The 22,261-nt window shown below is 43.9% G+C and overlaps 1 protein-coding gene across 1 annotated transcript in view; it reads left to right on the top strand.

Annotated features, from left to right (window-relative positions):
- Positions 1-22,261, top strand: part of magi3b (membrane associated guanylate kinase, WW and PDZ domain containing 3b) — a gene marked incomplete at both ends in the record, with an annotated part of 266,704 nt that overhangs the window by 220,291 nt on the left and 24,152 nt on the right. The window contains 4 exons of the mRNA XM_080728681.1: positions 7,761-7,952; positions 14,427-14,764; positions 16,310-16,480; positions 17,228-17,465. Coding sequence (XP_080584807.1) covers positions 7,761-7,952; positions 14,427-14,764; positions 16,310-16,480; positions 17,228-17,465 — 939 coding nt within the window. The remainder of the gene's footprint in view (positions 1-7,760; positions 7,953-14,426; positions 14,765-16,309; positions 16,481-17,227; positions 17,466-22,261) is intronic.

Raw genomic sequence — 22,261 nt, 5'->3', positions numbered from 1 at the left:
TGGCATAATACACATTATGAATTAAATATGCATTCATTACTGCAGATGTATAATAGATTACAGTGCTTTGACAGGGCAGATCGAAAGTTGCTCGGGCAAATGGTCTCTGTTTTTAGTGCCGCGCGTGGCACCAACAAATCAGAGAAGCCAATAATCAGACATAGTGCTGAGCAATTAAAGGTAGGGTAAGTGGTTTTCTTTGGTTAAATTGAATTGTTAAATGGCTGAATATTCTGATAGTACTCATTGCAACAGAGTGTTTTTTTCATTAACAGGAGTCTCCATGTCTCTCCAGCACACAGAGGCGTCTTACTAGTAATCAATATATATTTATAACCCGACTACCCGTCTGTCAGTCTGTCCGTCCGTCTGTCCGTCCGTCCGTCCGTCCGTCCGTCCGTCCGTCCGTCCGTCCGTCCGTCCGTCTGTCAGTCTGTCTGTCTGTCTGTCTGTGTCCTTTTCAATACCCATTTGTGGAGATCCCTGATGTCATCACCCATATGGGCATGCCCATGGCCTATATCGATTCTATTAGAGGTTCTGGACAACTTGATCTCCATACAGTACATGCCTATCTGACACCAGGCACGACACTCTCTCAAGTTTGAAGTCTGTCTGTAGGACGGTTCTTGAGCAGCAAGAGCCGCTGATACAAACGACCTACGGCCTGGTCGCGACTTAGGCCACGACTTGGAGGTCGTAGGTCCCGGTTCTGGAGGTTTTGCGCGATCTCGGTCGTAATTCAGCGACCTGGGAAGTCCGCGATCGAAACTCTACGCTTGCTAAGGGAAGGGACGCGAGTTTAGAAACTCTACGCTTGCTAAGGGAAGGAGCGCCGCGATCGAAACTCTACGCTTGCTAAGGGAAGGGACGCGAGTTTAGAAACTCTACGCTTGCTAAGGGAAGGAGCGCTCGTTTTCAACAGCGTCGGCAGGTTAGCTACTCAGTGTCGGCAGGTTAGGGTTAGGGTTAGGGTTAGGGTTAGGGTTAGGGTTAGGGTTAGAGTTGGGGTTAGGGTTAGAGTTAGAGTTGGGGTTAGGGTTAAGGATAGGTTTTGGTGCACCTCGCGCGGTCCAAGTGACTACAATGGAGCGCTTCCTACCTCCGGTTCAGCCAATCACAAGCTTCAAAAGGTTGAATAGCGCTGCTGCTCTAGAATATTCTGCAAAAAGACCTTTTAAATACGACCGCGGACTTCCCAGGTCGCTGAACAACGGCCCGATCGCGCAACAACGGCCCGGGGACGACCGAGGTGGCGCAACCACGGCCGGGGGTCGCGAAACTAGACCGGCCGCGACCTAACAAGTATGTACCGCGAACTACGACCTCCAGAACCGGGACCTACGACCTCCAGGTCGTGGCCTAGGTCGCGACCAGGCCGTAGGTCGTTCGTATCAGCGGCTGTCTCTCTTCTTGAGACATGTGAACTACAGACACACGGACAAGCACACAGATGGACGGACCAGAGATTGTGCGCATTTATAGTAGGAGAATACTCGCTCAGTAATCATAATCGAGGCAAAAGTTTGTAATGATGGTGATTTTGATTTGAAGTCCTATCGGCCAGCCCTAATCAGAAATCTATCCAGCCAGACGTGCAGGAGACGTTCCTCTGATTACACAACAGCTGGTTGCTATGATGAAACCCAAACACCGGCAGGCGGCCGTTGCACCTCAGGCCATGTTTCAGGATTTCAGGATGGGATTTTGGAGTCAGGAGCTTCCCGGGGAGTGTCATACAAGAAGAGAGCTTCACAGCAGCAGCTATACAGCATGTGGCTTTGAGTTTAGAGTAGTTGTTCCCAACCTGTGGGTCAAATAGTTACACCAATAATAACATTAATATAAGAAAACAATGTCAAAACAATGTCATGGTATTTTTTTTCTTTAAAACCTTGAAAACATTTTGTCACTGTCGGGCAGAAACCTCGTATCTCCAAGTTTCAAATTTGCATGTTTATTCGTAAAGTAAAGCCCTGCTTCATCATACAAGACTGTCGCAAAAACTAGTGAAAATCCACGAGGCGTTGTGTGCTTGTAGGTTTCCACCCGACAACGACGTTATGTAAGTTCCATTGATCCAAGCCGGGCCAGTGGTCAGATGGGTGGGCCATGAACTTGTTTGAGATTGGTGGGCCCTGATCTAGAAAAGGTTGGAAAGGGAGGCACTGGTTTAGACTCATCTGCAATGTTTATCTCACACCCAGACCACCAGGGTTCCTTGGTGTCTTTCCATTGAAGTTGATTAAAACAGTAAACAGTTACCTCTTTAGACTAGACCTATTCTTACTTAGTTGTGCGACATTGTGATGTGCAACACATCTATCTGTGTGTGTTGCATTGAAAGTGAGCTTGTAGATCAGCTAGTTTCGGTGTGCAGCAAAGTATAAATCAAGCGTTAGTATTCTATGAGAATCCATGCAAGAAACATTTTCTATTCTACTACTCAACAATCTGTTTATTCATATGTTACAATTGGAGTAATCTCTCGAGACAGCCTCAGAGTCACTACGCTTCTGAAGAGAGACAGACCGAGTGGCTTTGATCTGGGTTCCCTGATTGCAATTGGAGTAACAACCCAATTCTTGGCCATCTAGCCAGTGATGTATATCGGACCAGTTACCCATATGGAGACCCCTGGTACCCATATATGGAGATCCATATACTGTATATGGAGATATGCTGCAAGAGCCCAAACATGCTTACTCAGTTATTCATTATGTGAAAGTCATACCCTTTTATGCCCATACATAGAGATCCCTGTCTGCAGCAGTTAGTGTGGTATGTGGCCGGCGAGGCCTCCATATATGGGCATTATCATATGAATTCCTGTTAGATATGGGCTTAATATTTATGACATCAGGGAACTCCATGTATGGAGCATAAAAGGGATTTTGTTAGTGTGACATCACTGTAGTGAAGCCAGAGTGTGATGTCAGAGCGCCAAACCCATTCTGTTAAGAGTGGTTCCCCTTACATCACAGTGATGTCAGAGCATGATGGCACAGTGATGTGTCAGGGGAACCATAGTGTCAGGCGTTATAGACAGACAGACAGACAGACAGACAGACAGACAGACAGACAGACAGACAGACAGACAGAGATACGGTCAGGCTGTGACCGTTCACATACTAAACAATAAAATACTATATCTTGTAAAGTGACATAACATAATGTAACATACTGTAGTACAGGTATATATATTGTTGCTAACTTGCTATCATGACTGTGAACATATCTTAAAGGTGCATTCAGTGATAATGAAAGTGGCTGGGGGTCATCTTATACCTTACTGGCCTTACAGAGTGGAAATGTTTAGTTTTTTATAGATTTTTTTACACCATTATAATGTTCTCGTTTTGATCATTAGACCCAATTATTGAATATCGGTAGGCCTACGTCTCCAGCTTCAGGATATGTATGATACTGATTTACTATGAGACTGGCATTTTAAGAGTTCAGTAGTTTACAATCTAGACATTTAGCAGACGTTCTTAATTCAGAGCGACTGTGGTTCTCAAAACTTTTATTTTGACCATCATAACTAAACATCATAACATAACTACGGCCATATTCTACCCTGATTGGTCAAGGACTGGCTGGCCACCTCTGAAAACCGAATCTAGCTATGCTCGTAACACAGGCCATAGTGGAAGTCCTTATATGGTCAGCACACATTCTAGTGACGAGAACGAATGGAAAATGTCACTGAATATACCTTTAAATAACATTTATTCAGTCATGCCGAATTGTTTCTCTAGGGACATAATAACATATCTCTGTTTGGTCACATATTAACACATCAAAAAGAAATCACAGCTGTTGGATGCTGTGGATCTCATGGCTCGTCTGCCCATGACCTTCAAAGCCTGCCCACAAACACTGGCACACACTGCTCCCCTGGGCTTGGCTGCATGTGAGGCACACACTGGCACAAGGCCCCCCTCATTTTCTCTCTCTTTAATCTCCCCGTTGAGTTCTCTCTGTCACTTTCTCTCAGTCTGTCACTTCACTCACCCTCTTTCTTCTCTTCCTTCTTGCTCTCCATCTTGCCCTCCCTCTGCCTCAGTCAGTGTGTTCACTCAGACAGTCAGGTTAGCGCCATCAGAGAGAGAGAGGGAGGGAGGGAGGGAGGGAGGGAGGGAGAGAGACAAGGGCGTCACAAGGGGGTGGAGTGGGACTGAGTTACTTGGGCCCAAGGTGGAGGGGGTCTTTAACTATTGAAAAATAGCAGATCTACAAGCTCGCAGCGCAGCACCGAGACGAGTGCCGCGCTGCGAGCTTGTAGATCTGCTATTTTTTAAAAGTCGTGAAAATGTGTGCAAATCTTTGAATATATGTATTTTTTTAAGCGAACTTTAACTAATTTTTTTTTAGTTAAAAAGGATTTGGTTCCATTTGTACAGACAGACGTCAGAGTTATATATCGTCACTGTCGGGCAGAGAACCTTGTATCTCCAAGTTTCAAGTTTGTATGTTTTTTTCACCAAGTATAAGTCCTGCTTCATCATACAAGGCCGTCGCACAAAAGTAGTGAAAACAGCAGATCTACAAGCACACAGGATTTGAAATATTCAAAGACTTGCAAAATGACAAATTTTCACGATTTTTTAAAACTCGCAGATCTACAAGCTTGTATATCTGCTATTTTTCAATAGTTAAAGCACAAAATGTGAGTGAATCCTTGTACCCAGGGCCCAGAATTTGGTGTGACACCCCTGTAGAGAGAGAGATACAGGGGGGGGGGGAGAGAGAGAGAGAGAGAGAGAGAGAGAGAGAGAGAGAGAGAGAGAGAGAGAGAGAGAGAGAGAGAGAGAGAGAGAGAGAGAGAGAGAGAGAGAGAGAGAGAGAGAGAGAGAGAGAGAGAGAGAGCCTTCCACGTTGAGTCCATCAACCAATTTAAATGTGATTATGTAAATGTGCTTCGCTTGATCCATGCAACAGGACATCTGGAGCCCACACTGACACATTAACTTCTACTCACAGGCCTCCATATCTACGGAGGCTGCCTGCAACTGCACACTCACATCTCGTGGGAGTGCTTTTCATTTAAATTCCACTGAAGCTCCAAACACTTTCAAATAAATTGTTCTACTGGCTGACGTGGCCATGCGCAACTGTGAGGAAATGAGAAGAAAGGCATGTTTGTAAGTACAGTGGAAGTGCAACATTTAAGCGAACAAATCGATTTAAACGATCATAAAAAAAATCATAATACCGGTAATCAATCACTATTTTGGGCTGGTGAAAAAGAAATCAGAATTCCCCAAATAGTTAAAATAACCGATCTACAAGAGCTACAATGGTGTCATGCAATCTTTGCATGACACGTTATCTGACGAAGTATAAAATGGTTAATGGATTCGTTCATATACAACAAAGTCAAAACTAAATGTATAAAAACCCAAACTCATATCACTGTGTGGATATGAGTCTGGTACGCTTGCCTGTTTTTCATATGAGGCTTGCGCCGCCACTGTTCTCTCAGCATGTCAAGGCAGCATGTTGTATAGTCAGGTCTTGTCGAGGTTCAAGCTCAGACTCTGACCTTTGCCAAATGTCACGCTGTCTCTCCTATGCACCTGACCTCCTGTAGTTTACCATCTCCTTGAAGCAGAACTTTGTGACATACACTTTTCACCTGGAATGTAAGCAGTATACTCAACTAAACAAAACGCCAGCGAAGAAGAGTTTAACCTATAACTACAGGCGTATCCAAGGACTGGATCCCCAGAAAATTTCACCCTAAGTCAATTCACCATGTTCTCACAGAAGCCATTTAACCCGTACATCATTCTTGTGTAGATCGAGTGTGACGTATATAAGAGCAAAGCCAACGTTTTCCATTTAATTACGAGTGCTGCTATCACGTCACCAGGAGGCAACGGGTTTTACTCTGTCTGAGCCAAAGCAATAAGCCAATTCAGGCTAGAGACAGGTCAGGCAAGCGAGAAGGTTGGGAAATAAATGGCATGCCCGTGATCCAAAGTGCTGATAGCACAGTAATGCCAGATAGTGGCACTCCCCAATTTAATGCAGAATGACCCTGGCAGTTTGTTATCTACTGTAGTTGGTTGGTGTGTGTGTGTGTGTGTGTGTGTGTGTGTGTGTGTGTGTGTGTGTGTGTGTGTGTGTGTGTGTGTGTGTGTGTGTGTGTGTGTGTGTGTGTGTGTGTGTGTGTGTGTGTGTGTGTGTGTGTGTGTGTGTGTGTGTGTGTGTGTGTGTGTGTGTGCGCGCACCGCGGCCGAGACACTGAACCCATATTGATGCTGCCACTGACCTTAAGTTGCTCCTTAGCTCAAGTTATAAAAAGCCCTCGTGTTGACAAACCTCTGTTACTGACTCACTGGCTGCAGTGGAAGCAAATATAACGTTGTTGTCGGGTGGAAACCTTGTATGTCCAAAACCATTCGTTTTGTATTTATCATTTTCAAAATGATTTAAACTAGTGAAAACAGCCGATCTGCAAGCACTGTGTGCTTGTAGATCTGCTGTTTTCACTACCTTTGTGCGACGGCCTTGTATGATGAAGCAGGACTTTACTTGGTGAAAACGTACAAACTTGAAACTTGGAGATATGAGGTTTCTGCCCGACAGTGACGATATATAACTCTGACGTCTGTCTGTACAAATGGAACCAAATGGAGCCGTATATGAGTCCATTTTGGTTCCATTTGTACACACTTCAGAGTTAAATGAGCAATAAGGATTATTATTATTATCCATAACCACTACTACGGCTCATCAGATAAGTAAATGAGCATCAAAGGTTCACACCTTACTTAATTATGACTATCTTTAGGTGTTGCGTTCTGAGAAGGGTTTTTAGGGTATCTAATGAATCAGTGTAAAATGCCTTATAATTGGAAATAGTAATTTTTTGTTGCGGTGTTGACATTTAATGTTATGTGTGGAATTGATGTACAATGCATCCATCAGAGGATTTTACTGTGTTCCAGTGTCATTAAACAGCATTGAATTAATAATTTCATATTTACATGTACATGCTTTGTGGACCTGGATTATGAGCATATGTATACATACAGTATGTGTATGTGTAGAAATCTTAGATTTTTGCCTATCCTTGACATGTTTCTCTGTTTGATTTAGTTTTCTCTTTGCTCAAATTTACATATTTACACAATCATAGTACAGGCTAGTGTATCTATCCATTGTGGTATGCACCTGAGGTTAGACATTATATATAGCGCACCGGATATACAGTATATTATATGTGGTTCTCAGAAGTTTTACCCCGTGACCCAAAAGAGAAATTAGATTTTAAATTAGATAAAATGATATTTTATTTATGGAATTTCTTAGATGTGTTTTCTTTTTTGAGAATGTTATTTCTAAAAAATACATTTATTTTTTGGGGGGAAGGGAAAATCTTCTTGAAATATATTACATTTTTTGTAATGTAACTGAAAATGGGATTTTCACTCGGGTCGTGACCCATACAAATTGTTTGGGAAAGGGTGTGATAACGATGTGTAATAGCATCAAAGTGACCTTTGACTTGACAATAACGTAGATCAGCGGTTCTCAAAGTGGATTCCAGGGACTCTATGTGGGTTCCTTTAGGGGGGTCTGAATTGACCCATATAAGACTGTAACTCTGACAGTGTACAAATGGAACCAAATGAACCCTGACGGTTTCATTTGGTTCCATTTGTACACTGGCAGAGTTAAGGTGAGACCTTGACATTTTAAAGTTTGAGAAACACTGACGTAGACTGTGATTGTGACCATGCACACAGGTAAGGGCGGGCCGTGGGGCTTCACGGCAGACCCCGGGGAGCTGCAGGGGGAACTGTACCACACGGCTCTGAGGAAGAGCTCCCAGGGCTTCGGCTTCACCATCATCGGGGGCGACCGCACCGACGAGTTCCTGCAGGTCAAGAACGTCCTCAGTGACGGGCCGGCTGCCCACGACAACAAGATGGCTTCCGGTAAGAACCTTTTTTTTTCTAAAGTAAAAGTTTGGCACAATGTGGTAATACTCTGTTAAAAGTAAAAGAACTGTATTCAAAACTTTACTTGAATGAAACTATTGAGTGTGTGTGCATGCGTGCGTGCGTGTAAATATTCTTTCCCCAAAAAATAGCAGCTCTACACGCTATACGTGTCGCATCGTAGCAGCAAAGCTAGTAGTAACTGAAGTTGTCAAATAATTGTAGTGTAGTAAAAAAGTATGCAATATTTGCCTCTGTAATGGAGTATAAAGTATTGAAAATAGAAATACACTTAAAGGAGTAGTTCACCACTTTTCAACCTGTCTTCATATAATAGGTCCTCCTTACTAATGTTCATGATAACATATAAAAAAAAAAATCTTCTCAGTCCAAGTCTCCTAGGAGAGCTGTGGGAAGTTCAGAATCCATCGTCTTGTGACATCATCATTTTCAAAAAAAAAAATGTAATCAATATTTTTGAAAAAAATATTTAGATTTTTATTATCGCGAGAACAATGGCTTCCACTTTAACATTGCAACTTTTCAGGAATAGAAAGCCTGCAGTTTCTATAAGCTGGATTGGCAATCGATGATGTCACAAGACGATGGGTTTCTGACCTGCCCACAGCCCTCCTCTGAGAAAAAAAAAGAAAAAGAAAAAAGCTATTTTTGAGTGAGGACCAATTATATGAACATAGGTTGAAAAGTGGTGGAGTGCCCCTTTAAGTACAGTACTTAAGTTAAATGTACTTAGTTACTTTCCAGCTTTGGCAAAAAGCCTCTGTGGCCGTGCATAAACACTCTGGCAGACCTCTTTTCAAAACCACAGCCACTCAACAATGACCACAGGGAGACAGAGTGGGTGGCTGGTGCTATTCAAATTGTAAATAGTGGTTTTGCTGTTTTTAATGCTGGCGCAGCGAAGCCAACGGTGACATTTGCAATGTGTTAAGGTTAATTTTCACTATTTTAGAAAAGGTTTTAAATTGCCTTTGGAAGTGGTTAATTCTGTCTGTTTGTTTTATAAATATTGAGGCAATGAACAAGAGCTTGTGACGAACTATTTGATCCAGTGTTTTTTTCCATTTCCTGATAAGTAATGGTTTTGGACATACAGTACGTACAAGGTTTCCACTGACAGCGACCATATGTGTTAGAATGTTGCACAGTTTGTCATCTTAATCATTCATTCACATTTGCACAATATTGAGTTTCTCCTTAATTCATCTGGTTCCCATCCCTCACCGTCAAAAAACAGGAAATGTCTCCAAAACAGTACAGTAGTCACCAGCTGCTCTAAAATCACTGGAGTGCCGCTGGGAAGCCTATTAATAAACAAATAACATGACATGACAGTGCTTAACAATTAGCCTCATTCTATGAGCAGCAGGTAATGGCGTCATGTCCTTTACATTACCTACACTTCCAACAAACACATTTGTCTCTTGGGTGTCACCAGTGTTGGGTAACGCACGTTAGTAATATAACGCATATTACTAATATATTACCGAAATGCGGTAACGACTAATATAACGCCCTACTAAAAAAAACATCGGTAATATAATGCAGTAATGACAACTTATTTACAGCATTACTTTCCGCGTTACCGGCCAAAGTGAAGGTGCTTTTTTTATTTTCTTTGTATTTCCTATTTTTGTATCCATCCACAATGCGCAGCGTCCAACAGCAGCACCGCCAGCGCCAGAAAACTACAAAGCCCATTGACACCTGCGACCATTATTTCCTGTTGGCGCGCTGTGCGGTACATCAAACAACAAACAACAACATTAGCAGCAAGCAGCATCAAGTCAGAATGGAGTCGGAATCGGATGAAATATTGGTTGATGAGGAGATCCAGGTCCAGGAGAATGAGCCCGAGCCGGTTGGAGACCCAGGGTCAACGTTTTCAGGATGGGTGTATTCACATTATTTCGAGTTCATTAAACAAAAGGATGAGAAGAACATTGCAGTTAAGTGTAAACTCTGCGATGCAGGGCCAGGGAGGAAGACGAAGGTTCTCTCTACGTCGATAAAAAGCACAAGTAACCTAAAGAAACACCTGGAAACGGTTCACCCTCACACTAAACTAACTGAGAAAAGAAAGGCAGATGGCAGCGGCGGCGCACCGAATCTTAAGCAACAAAAACTCGATTTCTCTCTCCGGGTTGAACGGCTGGAAGTCAAAGAAGTGAGGAGGCTCGTAGCGGAGTATGTTGTTGAGGATATGAAGCCTCTGTCAACAGTAGAATCTCCAGCTTTTCGAAAGCTTGTCAGCAAAATCCCTGTCAAAACTGCTAAGGTAAGATGTCGTTTACAATTTCCTATTATAGCTATGATTTCTATAATAATTAATTAAATTCAATAATCAATACCTACCAGTGCATGCAGAGGCCAATACACAGCCTGCTATTGCCCTCGCCTAGGCGCCTATAACGCTGATTCATTAAGCTATATGCCTATTTCAAAATCATATTATTAATACAATATTTTCTATACATTTTCAGCCTTTCGTCCCACCAGACAGAAAGACATTTGCCAAAGAGCTGGAGGCGGCATATGCTTTAATGGTTTGGTTTTCGTTTGTTCAGTTTTGCTCAGTTTGACAAATAAGGCCAGTGCTGGCCGTAGAGAGGCCTCCAATCCGAGCGAGCGCACGTTTATTTTAATTGTTGTGGGGGTCCGTGCCCTTCTTCAGTAGGTCTAATATTGTTTAATATAGATTTTTTTGTCTGTTTTTATTTGTTTTATTTTATTAGGCTGTGTTTTAAGCTGCAATTGAGCCTAAATGGGACTATTTCGTTGGGTCTTACTCTTAAAGCCAATAGGCATGCTCTTTGTGTGTCATTGTTAAAAATGTATGCATGCCTTGTTCTTGAGTGTAATTGCACTATTTCGTTGGCTTATAAAGCCAGTAACCTTTATTTCATTGTTGAAAACATGTCAAGGCCTTGTTCTCATGAACCTGCTAGCTTTTTTCGTTTATACCGTAGGCTAACAAGTGTTTTGTTTACAATGTGTTTGTTCATTCATTATAATGACCGATGTCTTACAGCTAATATGTAGCCCATGTGTTTGTATTTTCCACATGACTGAAATGGTCCACTTGAAGAAAGCACCTTAAACAGCAATTTAATTTGTATTATATGCTGCTCATGCAGATCTTGTTCTGTGGACTTTAATAAAAAAGGCATAGAGGTTTGTATCTTGTTGTCAAACTTGTCATGTCATTATAAGCCACATTTAAGAAGGTATAGGTCTATTGTGTTTCATATGAAAAAACAGACAAAATATAAAATAAAATAATAAAATATATAAAATATAATAATAAAATATCTAGATAATTATTTGTTCAATTTGAGCTTTTTTTTTTTTTTTTTTTTACCAAAAAGTAATAAGTAAAGTAATATTAATATATTACTCCTCCTCGGGGGGTAATATGTAACGAAAAATATTACTTTAAAATCAAGGTAATATGTAATCAGTCTATATTACTAAAAAAAGTAACGCTACCCAACACTGGGTGTCACCTATGCCAGTGGTTCTCAACCTTTTCAGGCCGCGACCCCCAAAATAATCATATTTTAACTGAGGACCCCCCCACCCTATACTATGAGCACTAAGAGTTGACACATTACATTGTGTATAACATGGTTCTATTGTGAAAATAGCAGATCACGTGAGGCGTTGTGAGCATGTAGATCGGCTATTTTCACAATTTCTATCTCTAATATTTGGCAATTTGGCCAATGTTTAATTTGTCATTTTAGAGGTATTAAAAAGTCCTTAAATTGTCACTTGTGCAGATCCCCTCTATACACTTAAACTTTATGTTGGTTTGTTTACTGTTGAGTGGGAAAACAATGTTTCACATTAAGCTAAACATCTGGGGACCCGCCAAAATAATTTGGAGACCCCCCTGGCCTCCCGACCCTCAGGTTGAGAACCACTGACCTATGCCACCCCTGGTGTTCCCTTTAAGCAGCATATACGGTAGCATACCTTTATCCCAGAAGCCATCCGTCTGTCTACTGAACAAAGACTTAACCACTTAGTTGCGGTCTAAAGTCCATATTCTAGACATTTCATAACATGCGAGCATTTAGTGAAATGGAGCATTCCGCGAAAATATCTGTATTTCCTCTATCAAATCTCTTTCGCAGAAGAGATTTTGTGAGCTTGGATAGTTTCTGCGATGAGATTTGGCAAAGAGAGAGGAGAAGGAGGGGGCCACGGATAGACCCCTGGTGTAGGCTACCCTGATCAGTGGTAGGGTTAAATGGTTATAGGACAATTAGCCAGTAGCTATGCCCCTCCCGAAAAAGCTTTTGTCCAATGCTAGCTTAGCAACTGGCAGCTTGCCAAGGCTGTTGCCAACACAGACATAAAAAGGTAGATGCCTCTTCCGGCTCTCTGGTACCCGTCTCGCCTTGGTGGGCATTTTTGATTGACAGGGTTGGAATTCTTCTGTGTGCGTAATAGAAAACAAGGTCGGTAGGCAAATCAGAGGCAGGTTTGAATGGAAAAGTCCCGGAAAAGACGTGTTGTGATTGGCCAGTAGTTTTTTTGAGTGGCAGCCTGCCCTCGACACTTCCTCTTTTGTGCCCACCAAGTTGGACGGGTCGCTCCAATCAACTGCAGCGGGTGGACGAGGTATCTAGCTTTTTATATCTGTGGTTGCCAAGGCAAACCTTGGCAAGCAGGAAGTTATTCTAAGCTAGCATTGGACAACAGCTTTTTGGGAGGGGCATAGCTACTGGCTAATTTTGAGCTTTATCTGGAGTTAGAGTTTACATGAAACTTTGGACTATCACATTATTTATTTCACCTATATGTGTTATACAGTAATTTTAGTTTTACTTTTAGGTTACGGTAATCGTATTGGTTAATATGGTCCCTGGTAAAAAAAAAAAAAAAAAAAAAAAAAAAAATATATATATATATATATATATATATATATACAAACCTATACACCCTTCAAGTGATATGGCAGCCATCTCCTTGTATTGCCTGGTGATACTACACTTGTATCGCTTCTTATTCTCTATTCCTGTCCTATAGTGTTCACCCTACAGTGAAATGTGGCACTTTAGTGTTACTTTAACTCTGCAAGTGTCAGCATGGCTCTATAAGGGTTTTGATTTGAGACTAACATAACATACAGTTAAAACATCACAAGGATAACACAATAAAGTTCAGGACTTATTTGCATTATGCCGCTCTTACACACAACAATATATGTCCGACAGTCATGTAAACTAAACCTCAAAATTGTACTTTTAAGTACAGTACTTGAGTACATGTACTACTTACTGTAGTTACTTTTCCATTCTGTGGAGAGGCTGTGTGCTCTTCTTGAGGCACAGAGCAGAGCAGTGTGGGGGGATGAAGCCATCTGACGGCTTTGTTGTCGACTTTCTGATCCTGCTCCTGCCTTGCGGCTGTCTGCACATCCACAGCAGCTGTGAGGGAGCACTGTGTGTGTACGTGCGTGCGTGCGTGCGTGCGTACATGCGTGCGTGCGTACGTGTGTGTGTGTGTGTGTGTGTGTGTTTGTGTGTGTGTGCTGTGCTGTGCTGTGCACGGGTACAGTTTGCACACACACGTGTGCTTGTGAGTTGCATGTGGCAGGCATGGTGATATATGACAGCAACAAGGAGGTGAGCACACTACACAGGAGGAATGGTAGGAGGATATAAAAAGGACGTGAAGAGGCAGGTGGGAGGAGGAGGCGACGTGGATGCAGCAGAGGAGAGAGTGAAATGAACGCTCTCCCAACGGCTCTGTTCGGTTTCTTTTTGTGCGTTCTCAGAGTTACAGGTCCCTAAGAGTCCATTTGGTTCCTTTCAACAGCTATCAATCATGTAGCTGGGGACCCTCAATTACTCCGGGGGGGGGGGGGGGTATGGGTATAGACCCCAGACCCCACATTGTGAACCAGTGATCATGATCATTGGTTCTCTAATCTCTAACCTGTTCATGTCAAGCTCGCCCAAATTAATTTGTATTTGGCTGCGGACCCTCATTTGAAAATATTCTGTGCCAGGGAGGACTCCCTTGCAAGGTTTGTTTGTCAAAATGTTAACAGTATTCAAATTTAAATTTTTTGATGCTATATTAACTAATTTAGCTGGGGACCCCCTGGAACACCCTCATGGACCCCTGGGGGTCCTCAGACCCCACTTTGAGAACCACTGATCTAGATTAAATGAGGGCAGAACATTCCCTCTCTCTCTCTCTCTCTCTCTCTCTCTCTCTCTCTCTCTATCTCTCGCTGTTTGTCTCACAACTTGATCTATCTGTAAATGTCTCCATACCCACACACCCAGCTCAACTCGACAAACAAATTCTCAAACTCAAATACAAAAAAAAAAACACCTCCTCTCTCCTCTCTCTCCTCTCTCTCCTCTCTCCTCTCTCCTCTCTCTCCTCTCTCTCCTCTCTCTCCTCTCTCTCCTCTCTCCTCTCTCCAAGGCGACGTGATCGTGGAGATCAACGGGAAGTGCGTGCTGGGGAAGACCCACCCAGAGGTGGTGCAGATGTTCCAGTGCATCCCCGTCAGCCAGTACGTGGACATGGTGCTGTGCCGCGGCTACCCGCTGCCGCCCGACGTGGACCTGGCGGCCGGCGACGAGCCCCCTCCCCCTCTGCCCCCTCCTCCCCCGCCCCTGGCAGAGGGGGAGGGGGTGGGGGGCGCCCGAGGAGCAGGAGGAGGAGGAGGAGGAGGAGGAGGCGAGGTGGTGACGGCCGTGCCGCTCATCAACGGGCAGCCGCTGCTGGTGAAGGGCGACGTGCTGCACGGCTCCTCGCAGGTACACTAGGCCTGTGTGTGCACGATCCTAGATCAATGTTTCTCAAACTTTAACATTTCACGGTCTTCCCTTAACTCTGGCAGTGTACAAATGGAACGGTTCCATTTGCACACTGTCAGAGTTACAGACTTGTATGGGTCAATTTAGACCCCCCTAAAGGAGCCCACAGAGTCCCTGGAATCCACTTTGAGAACCACCTGAGAACCACCACCTGCCTTGCATGGTTTCCTCCGCCTTTGGTGTATGAATGTGTGTGTGAATGGGTAAATCGCCGCAGAATAAAAGCATGGGTTTCCGAGGCTACATTTAGTAAATGTAGTAAATGTAGCCCATGGAAAACCATGCTTTTATTTTGGTGACCAGGAAAAGGTTTGAAATAAAAAATTAAAAAAGAAAAAGAAAAAGTCCCCTTATCTACCCATATAAATGGTAAATGGTGCATTTATAAAGCGCCTTTATCCAAGGAAGGCGCTTTACAATGATTGTGCATTACATTCACACATTCATACACTTACTGAATTTCCCCCTCGGGATAATAAAGGTATCTATCTATCTATCTACACCGATGGCGGAGGAAACCATTCAAGGCACCAACCTGCTCATCGGGAGCAATTATTGGTTCATTGTCTGTTGTGTGTGGGCATATTGCTGTGACATGTAAGGGCTGCGTAGCTATTTGTCATATGTGTTCTGTGCAATTTTTGTTTACAAAGCCTAAGAATGCAAAAGAAAGAAATAAAAAATGTGTTCATACGTTCGATGTCAAAGAACACAATTAAATCGCAAACAAAAAGTCATGATGGTGACAACGCTTACTCACTGGCAGTGGTGTAAAGTAACTAAGTACATTTACTTAAGTACTGTACTTAAGTACAATTTTGAGGTATTTGTACTTTACTTGATTATGTCCAATTTCCAATACTTTTACTTCTACTTCACTACATCTCGCATCCAAATAATATACTTTTGCTCCACTACATTTATTTGAGAACTTTGGTTAATAGTTACTTTGTAGATTTTGATTATTATTACAAAACATACATTAACCACTTCAGCCTTATACATTTCGGCCATTTGAAAATAGCCGATCTACAAGCTCACAATGGGTTGCGATGTGACACATTGTGAGCTTGTAGATCGGCTATTTTCGAAAGATTTTTAGACACTTTACACATTTGAAAACCTGTGAAATGGGACGTTCTGCATACTACTTTCTACTTTTGTTACGTTAAGTACATTTTGATACCAATACTTTTTTTAAAGATGAGTTTTTTGGGCTTTTATGCCTTTATTGATAGGACAGTTCTGTAGACTGACAGGAAATGGGGGGGGGGGGGGGCGAGAGAGGGGGGGGGGGGGGGTGACATGCGGCAAAGGTCGTCCGGATCGGGAATCGAACCGGCGACGCCGCCAGGCATCCATGTCTGTGTGGCAATGCCTAAGTGGTATGCGCCTAGACCAGTAGGCCAGCGGGCAGAGTATTGCAGTTCTGACACATTTACTTGAGTAAAAAAAGATTACCTTTTCCCGCCCCACTTCACACAGGAGCTCCACTACGTGACCATGGACGCCAGCGGGCGGCCCGTGGTGGCGGCGCTGCCTGAGGGCCGGCTGGGCAGCACCTCCAGCGTCCCGGAGGCCACAGCGGCGGCGGGGGGAGCGGGGACGGCCATGAGCTCGTCCTCGGGGTCGGGAACGCTGCTGCAGCCGGAGCTGGTGAGCCTTTAGGGATGGAACGCAAAACAAGGGCCCGCTACAAACTCGATAACAAATGTATCGAGTACCCGGTATCAAAAAGCTTTGGGCTTATCAAGCCTGTTATCGAGCATAGCGTCCCATGATGTCATGTTTAGACAATCAAGACAAGAGGCGATCAAGAAATGATTACAGTACTATTCAAAATATAAAGCCATTTAACACTTATTGCACACGAATGAATTATTGTTTTAATGATATTTAATGATAATATTTGTTACTTTTGTCAATTGTCATCTTCATAGATGGTCAGCCTCACAGTCACATTCACAATAGTCTCGCGTAGCCAGACAACTATTCCACAATATCCGAATGCTACAGTATATAGAGTCTGGAACAAAACCTCCTGAACGGCGAGTAATGGAAGTTGGTATTTCCGTTCATGAAAATATATTTTAAAATGTCATTTCTGATAAGCAGCAAGCTAAATTATGCTTAGATGATTTTTATTTATAGTAGGATAAATGTGCGCATGTTAAAAACGAAACGGAAGTGAGGAGGAGGCTTCACTTTCGCTTTAACGAGATACTCATCGTTCAGCAGTCTGGCCACGTGAGACTACACTCACAACAACTGGCCAATAAAAAAGATCTCACATCTTCCCCAAAATATTAGAAAACGCTAGTGGGCTTGATAAAAGCCTGTCTCAATAAGCAGGATCAATAAGGTGCTCATTATCAATAAAAAATTAACAAGCTCCATCCCTAGGTGAGCGTGCCGCTGGTGAAGGGGCCCGGCGGCTTCGGCTTCGCCATCGCCGACTGCCCGCTGGGCCAGAAGGTGAAGATGATCCTGGACGCCCAGTGGTGCCGCGGCCTGCTGAAGGGAGATGTCATCAAGGAGATCGACCGGCGGAACGTGCAGACGCTCAGCCACGCCCAGGTGGTGGACATCCTCAAGGACCTGCCGGTGGGCAGCCACGTCAATGTGTTGGTGCTGCGAGGAGGTCAGTGCACTGCGCCAGGGCTTCTCAAGACTTTTCATGTCAAGGACCCCCGAATTGACGCTTGTTAGTCCACGGACCCCCATTTTGAAAAGATATGCCAGGGGGTGCCATGGTATTGCTCCGAAGGTTCATTGTTCCGAATGTTCATTAGTCCGAATTTGTTAAGAAAACTATCCCCAACTCTAACCCTAATCCTAACCTTAACCTCAGACAGTAACCCTAACTAAATTCGGACTAATGAACCTTCGGAAACATTGAACCTTCGGAATTATGGGCCCATGCCAGGGACCCCCATAAGAGAAGGTTTTTACGTCTCTAGCAGAGATTCTCAACCGTTTTAATATTATTGTCAAGGACCCCCAGTTTGACATTAGGCTACGGACGGAAATTTGTGTGTGTGCATGCTTCTGTTGATACCTCTTTATCTGTGTTTGTACAGTATTTGTTTGTCTCTAATCTGGCAATTATTGTGTCTGTCTGTCTGTACACAAAACAATGGTGGTTCTTCAGTGATTCTATGGGGAGGTTGAAGTGCTACAGTATTATGCTATAGGGCAGCAGTACACTGCTGCCCTACAAAGAACCTGTTAAGCCCCTATAGTCTTTAGAGCTTCTCTACTGGTTCTTCAGCTTAATGTAGCTCTCTGATAGTTCTGTTGCATCATTTGGCAAAGATAAGGGCTGTATAACACCAAAGGAGGTTGGTGCTATTTAGCACAATTTTGGTTTAGTATACATCTATAGGCTGTCTGTCTATCTAGCTTTCTGTCTCTGTTTTTTCTGTCTTTACGTACGTACGTTCGTCTGTCTTCCTCCCGTCTTCCTCTTTCCGTTTACCAATTTGTCCCTATCAGTCACATCCATAATGATTCTCAAGGCTTTTTTAGTACGGCTGTTCTTACTTTGACTCAACAAAGTTGTGTCAACAACTGTCAATGCTAACCTCCAACAGTGTACATGGGAGAAGAGGTCAGCGTGCTGATACTGACAGGAGGTGAGAGACGGCGGCGGGACGGACTGGGTGACGTCACCCTGTCACCCTGCTCCGGACGCCCTGAGCCATGATGTCACTGTCTGAAGTCACTCTGCCTGCCGAGCACATTAGACACTTCTGCCCTCCTAAGCCCCATTAATACTTCCATGCACAACAAGTGTCGTGCGGTGAAAATAGCCGATCTACAAGCCCACACCGCGTTGTGGGCTTGTAGGACGGTTATTTTCGGCCCGCAACAATGTAGTTTCAGCGCAACAGACCCACCTGCACCTCCGTAGCCGTGGCAACTGCTGATGAGCCTCATATCACCCCACCCCCACCACACACACACACACACACACACACACACACACACAGACACACACACACACACACACACACACACACACACACGCACACACACGCACACACACAGAGAGAGAAATCCTCAGTGTTCATCTACAGTCCCTTGTCTGTTCATTCACACAGTAGAATAATGTGTTCATTTGCAACAAATGAAACCAAATGGAGTGAAATTAACATTGAGGATTTTACAGTGCATGTGCGCGTTCACACATACACACACACACACACACACCCGCATGCACGCATACACACACGTGCACACCCATGACCCATTCATGCTCACTCTGTTTGCCTCTGTTTGCATCGCCATCTTTTTATATTTTTTTCCCAGCGAGGCGTACTGCAGTCTGTTGCAAGCCTGAGAGGGGGATTACATAAGCACTGGGATATGAGAGGAGAGTGGAGACGTGTGTGTGTCTGTCTGTGTCTGTGTGTGACGTGTGACGTGTGTGTGTGTGTGTGTGTGTGTGTGTGTGTGTGTGTGTGTGTGTGTGTGTGTGTGTGTGTGTGTGTGTGTGTGTGTGTGTGTGTGTGTGTGTGTGTGTGTGTGTGTGTTACGGCTGGGCGCTATGACTGCAAATCAATATCATGATTACCGGTATTTCAAGCCTCGATTATGATTATTGAGCGGTTATTTGAAAAAATAAATTGCAGATCCACGCTTTGTGAGCTTGTGGTCAATCAGACTAATACATTTAGTCCACTATGAAAATAAGAAGGTTGCAATTTGTTAATATATAATGTATATATTTTTTATAAAAACCTGCTTCTTGATTATTTGATGATTCTGTTATTATTATTCGGTTATTGATTCTAAATATCAGTTTCCATATATCGTTATTATTTCGGTTAATTGCCCAGTGCACCCATCAAATCGCCACTATCGAGCAGAAACCTTGTATATGCAAGTTTCAAATTTGTACGTTTTTTGTAAAGCCCTGCCTCATCATACAAGACCGTCGCACAAAACTAGTGAAAACAGCAGATCTACACACAGTGCGAGGCGTTGCGTGCTTGTAGATTTGCTACTTTCACTAGTTTAAAATGATAAATACAAACCGAACGGTTTTGGACATACAAAGGCTTCCACCCGACAACAACCAGATGTTTCCCACATCCATCTCCAGCCACTGCTGCTGCACCAGTGGATGGATGAACCGTGGATTGGCTTTGATCGGCAGCGGAGGGAGCGTTTTCTCCACGCTGCCAAATCCGCGGTCGCCTCTAAAGAGCCGTGGCTAATCCCAGTGTGGCCCCTGTAGGCCCTGGGGCCGGTCTCCTGCTTCTAAACTCCTCTCTTCCTCTTCAGGGCCTATCATAGTACAGTCTGGGGTGATAAGCCATTACCGGGGTATAGTCTTTTAAAGTCAGAAAGCTACAACATCACGCCATTATCCGCGGCGAAGGGCTATCACCGCGAACCCCGACATTTCTCCTCTGTTTTTACTATCAGACAGTCTCCCCATCACCCCGTTTACTGATGGCTTGATCTGGACCAATCAGTGTGCCCCCTGGTTTCAGAGCCACAGAGGCGAGAACAATGGAAACAACATTATAGTCACGGTGACGGTGATAGGACTTCACCATGACTATGATGGCCTCCACTTGTTATCTCATTTTTAGGTGATAGCCTTTACTCTTCCTCTGCCAACCCCCGCACCACCTTGACATACACCACCACCCAGATCTACTAGAGCAGTGGTCCACAGTGGTCTTTGGGTGGCCCTGATTTCTCGCAGCCCAGCCCTGTCTGCCCACCCATCTGATCACTTAAGTCAGTGTTTCTCCAACTTAAAACTGTCACAGTTTCCCCACTCTATGACAGTGTACAAATGGAACCAAATAAACCTGTCAGGGTTCATTTGGTTCCATTTGTACGAGTTACAGACTTCAAGGTCAATTTAGACCCTCCTAAAGGAACCTATACAGAGTCCCTGGAATCCACTTTGAGAGACACTGACTTACAGTAAGCGTTCCGATTGGTGGGCTGTAAGCTGTTTTTAGAGTATGTTTAGTTTAATCGTCAGTCGATTGGAACTAAATAGTGGTTAAAGATATTCCTTTGTGTTTGGAACTGATGGTCCGAAGGTGTGCATGTGTCTAAGACGCTGCGTGCGTGCATTTGTGTGTGTGTGTGTGTGTGTGTGTGTGTGTGTGTGTGTGTGTGTGTGTGTGTGTGTGTGTGTGTGTGTGTGTGTGTGTGTGTGTGTGTGTGTGTGTGTGTGTGTGTGTGTGTGTGTGTGTGTGTACGTGCGTGCGCACGTGTGCATTCTCTGCAGGGACGTGCAGAGAATGCTAGAGAGGCAGGGGCTGAAATTTCTAAAAGGGCCTTTTGGTGAAAATACAGAAAATAGCAGACCTCCAAGCTCACAACGCACCGCGTTGCGTCGCGTTGTGAGATTGGAGGTCGGCTATTTTCGGTGCTTGATACCCACACTGAACTAAGCATGGATTTCTACATAGAGAGGGCAATTCTAATTCTTTCAACATAACACGCTGCATTCAAGTTCAGGAGAGTTTGGACAAGGCAATTCTCTTGAATGCTGCCTTCAGGTATGGCATGGAAAGAGGGCATTATGCATTTCTTTCACCACAGTAAAAACGGCATTCATGGTCTGGAGAGGGCACCTTTTTACAGACAGGTTAAAAGGGCAGGGGCTCAAGCCCCCTTTGATGTCTGTGTGCACACGTGCCTGGTCTTCTGTCTGACACTGGAGCACAGACAGACAGACAGACAGATACGAGCAGACAGAGAGACAGACAGCGTTGTCCATCAGGCTCCATTAAGCCCTTCACACTCACTGGGCCGAGCCCCGGCGGTGCCTCCCAAAGCCCATAACGAGATGATGCATGAGCTGTTGTGTTTGTGAACGCAGCCAAATGTAAAGGCTGCTCTGCACTTCGCCGCAGGACCGGTGTGCCGCAGCCTAAAATAGCGCCGATCTACAAGCTTATTTTCACAGAAGATGAACTGTAGGCTGTAGTACTGAGCACAAAGGATGGGAACGTGTGGGTGTGCTGTACGGAGAATAGAGGGGGAGGACGGGGAGGGGGGAGGGGGAGAGATGGGGGGGAGAGAGAGAGAGAGAGAGAGAATTCATTGAATTCTATGCATGTTCTCTCTCTCTCTCTCTCTCTCTCTCTCTCTCTCTCTCTCTCTCTCTCTCTCTCTCTCTCTCTCTCTCTTTATTTCTGGTTCAGTGTAGCGGGTCCTCTCTCTCCCATGCAGCCAGCTCTTTCCCACAGCATCTACATATATATCATCTTTTAATTATCTTTAATTAACATGTACGTCTATCTCCTATTTATCTTGAATGTATAGTTACTACTTATGCTAATGGGGCTTTCTACGCTGTAAAATCATTTGTGTTCTTTAGACAAACGGACCCGTAAGTGTTATACAGAGAGTTAAATTAAGGAGCCTTTAGGATGGTTTAATTTCTAGTTTTACTGTTAT

Source organism: Nannobrachium achirus, assembly GCF_963921795.1.
Source record: "Nannobrachium achirus genome assembly, chromosome: 6".
NCBI classification, from domain to species: Eukaryota; Metazoa; Chordata; class Actinopteri; order Myctophiformes; family Myctophidae; genus Nannobrachium; species Nannobrachium achirus.
The sequence above is the reverse complement of the archived record's forward strand: the minus strand, read 5'-3'. Positions and strand labels throughout refer to the sequence as shown.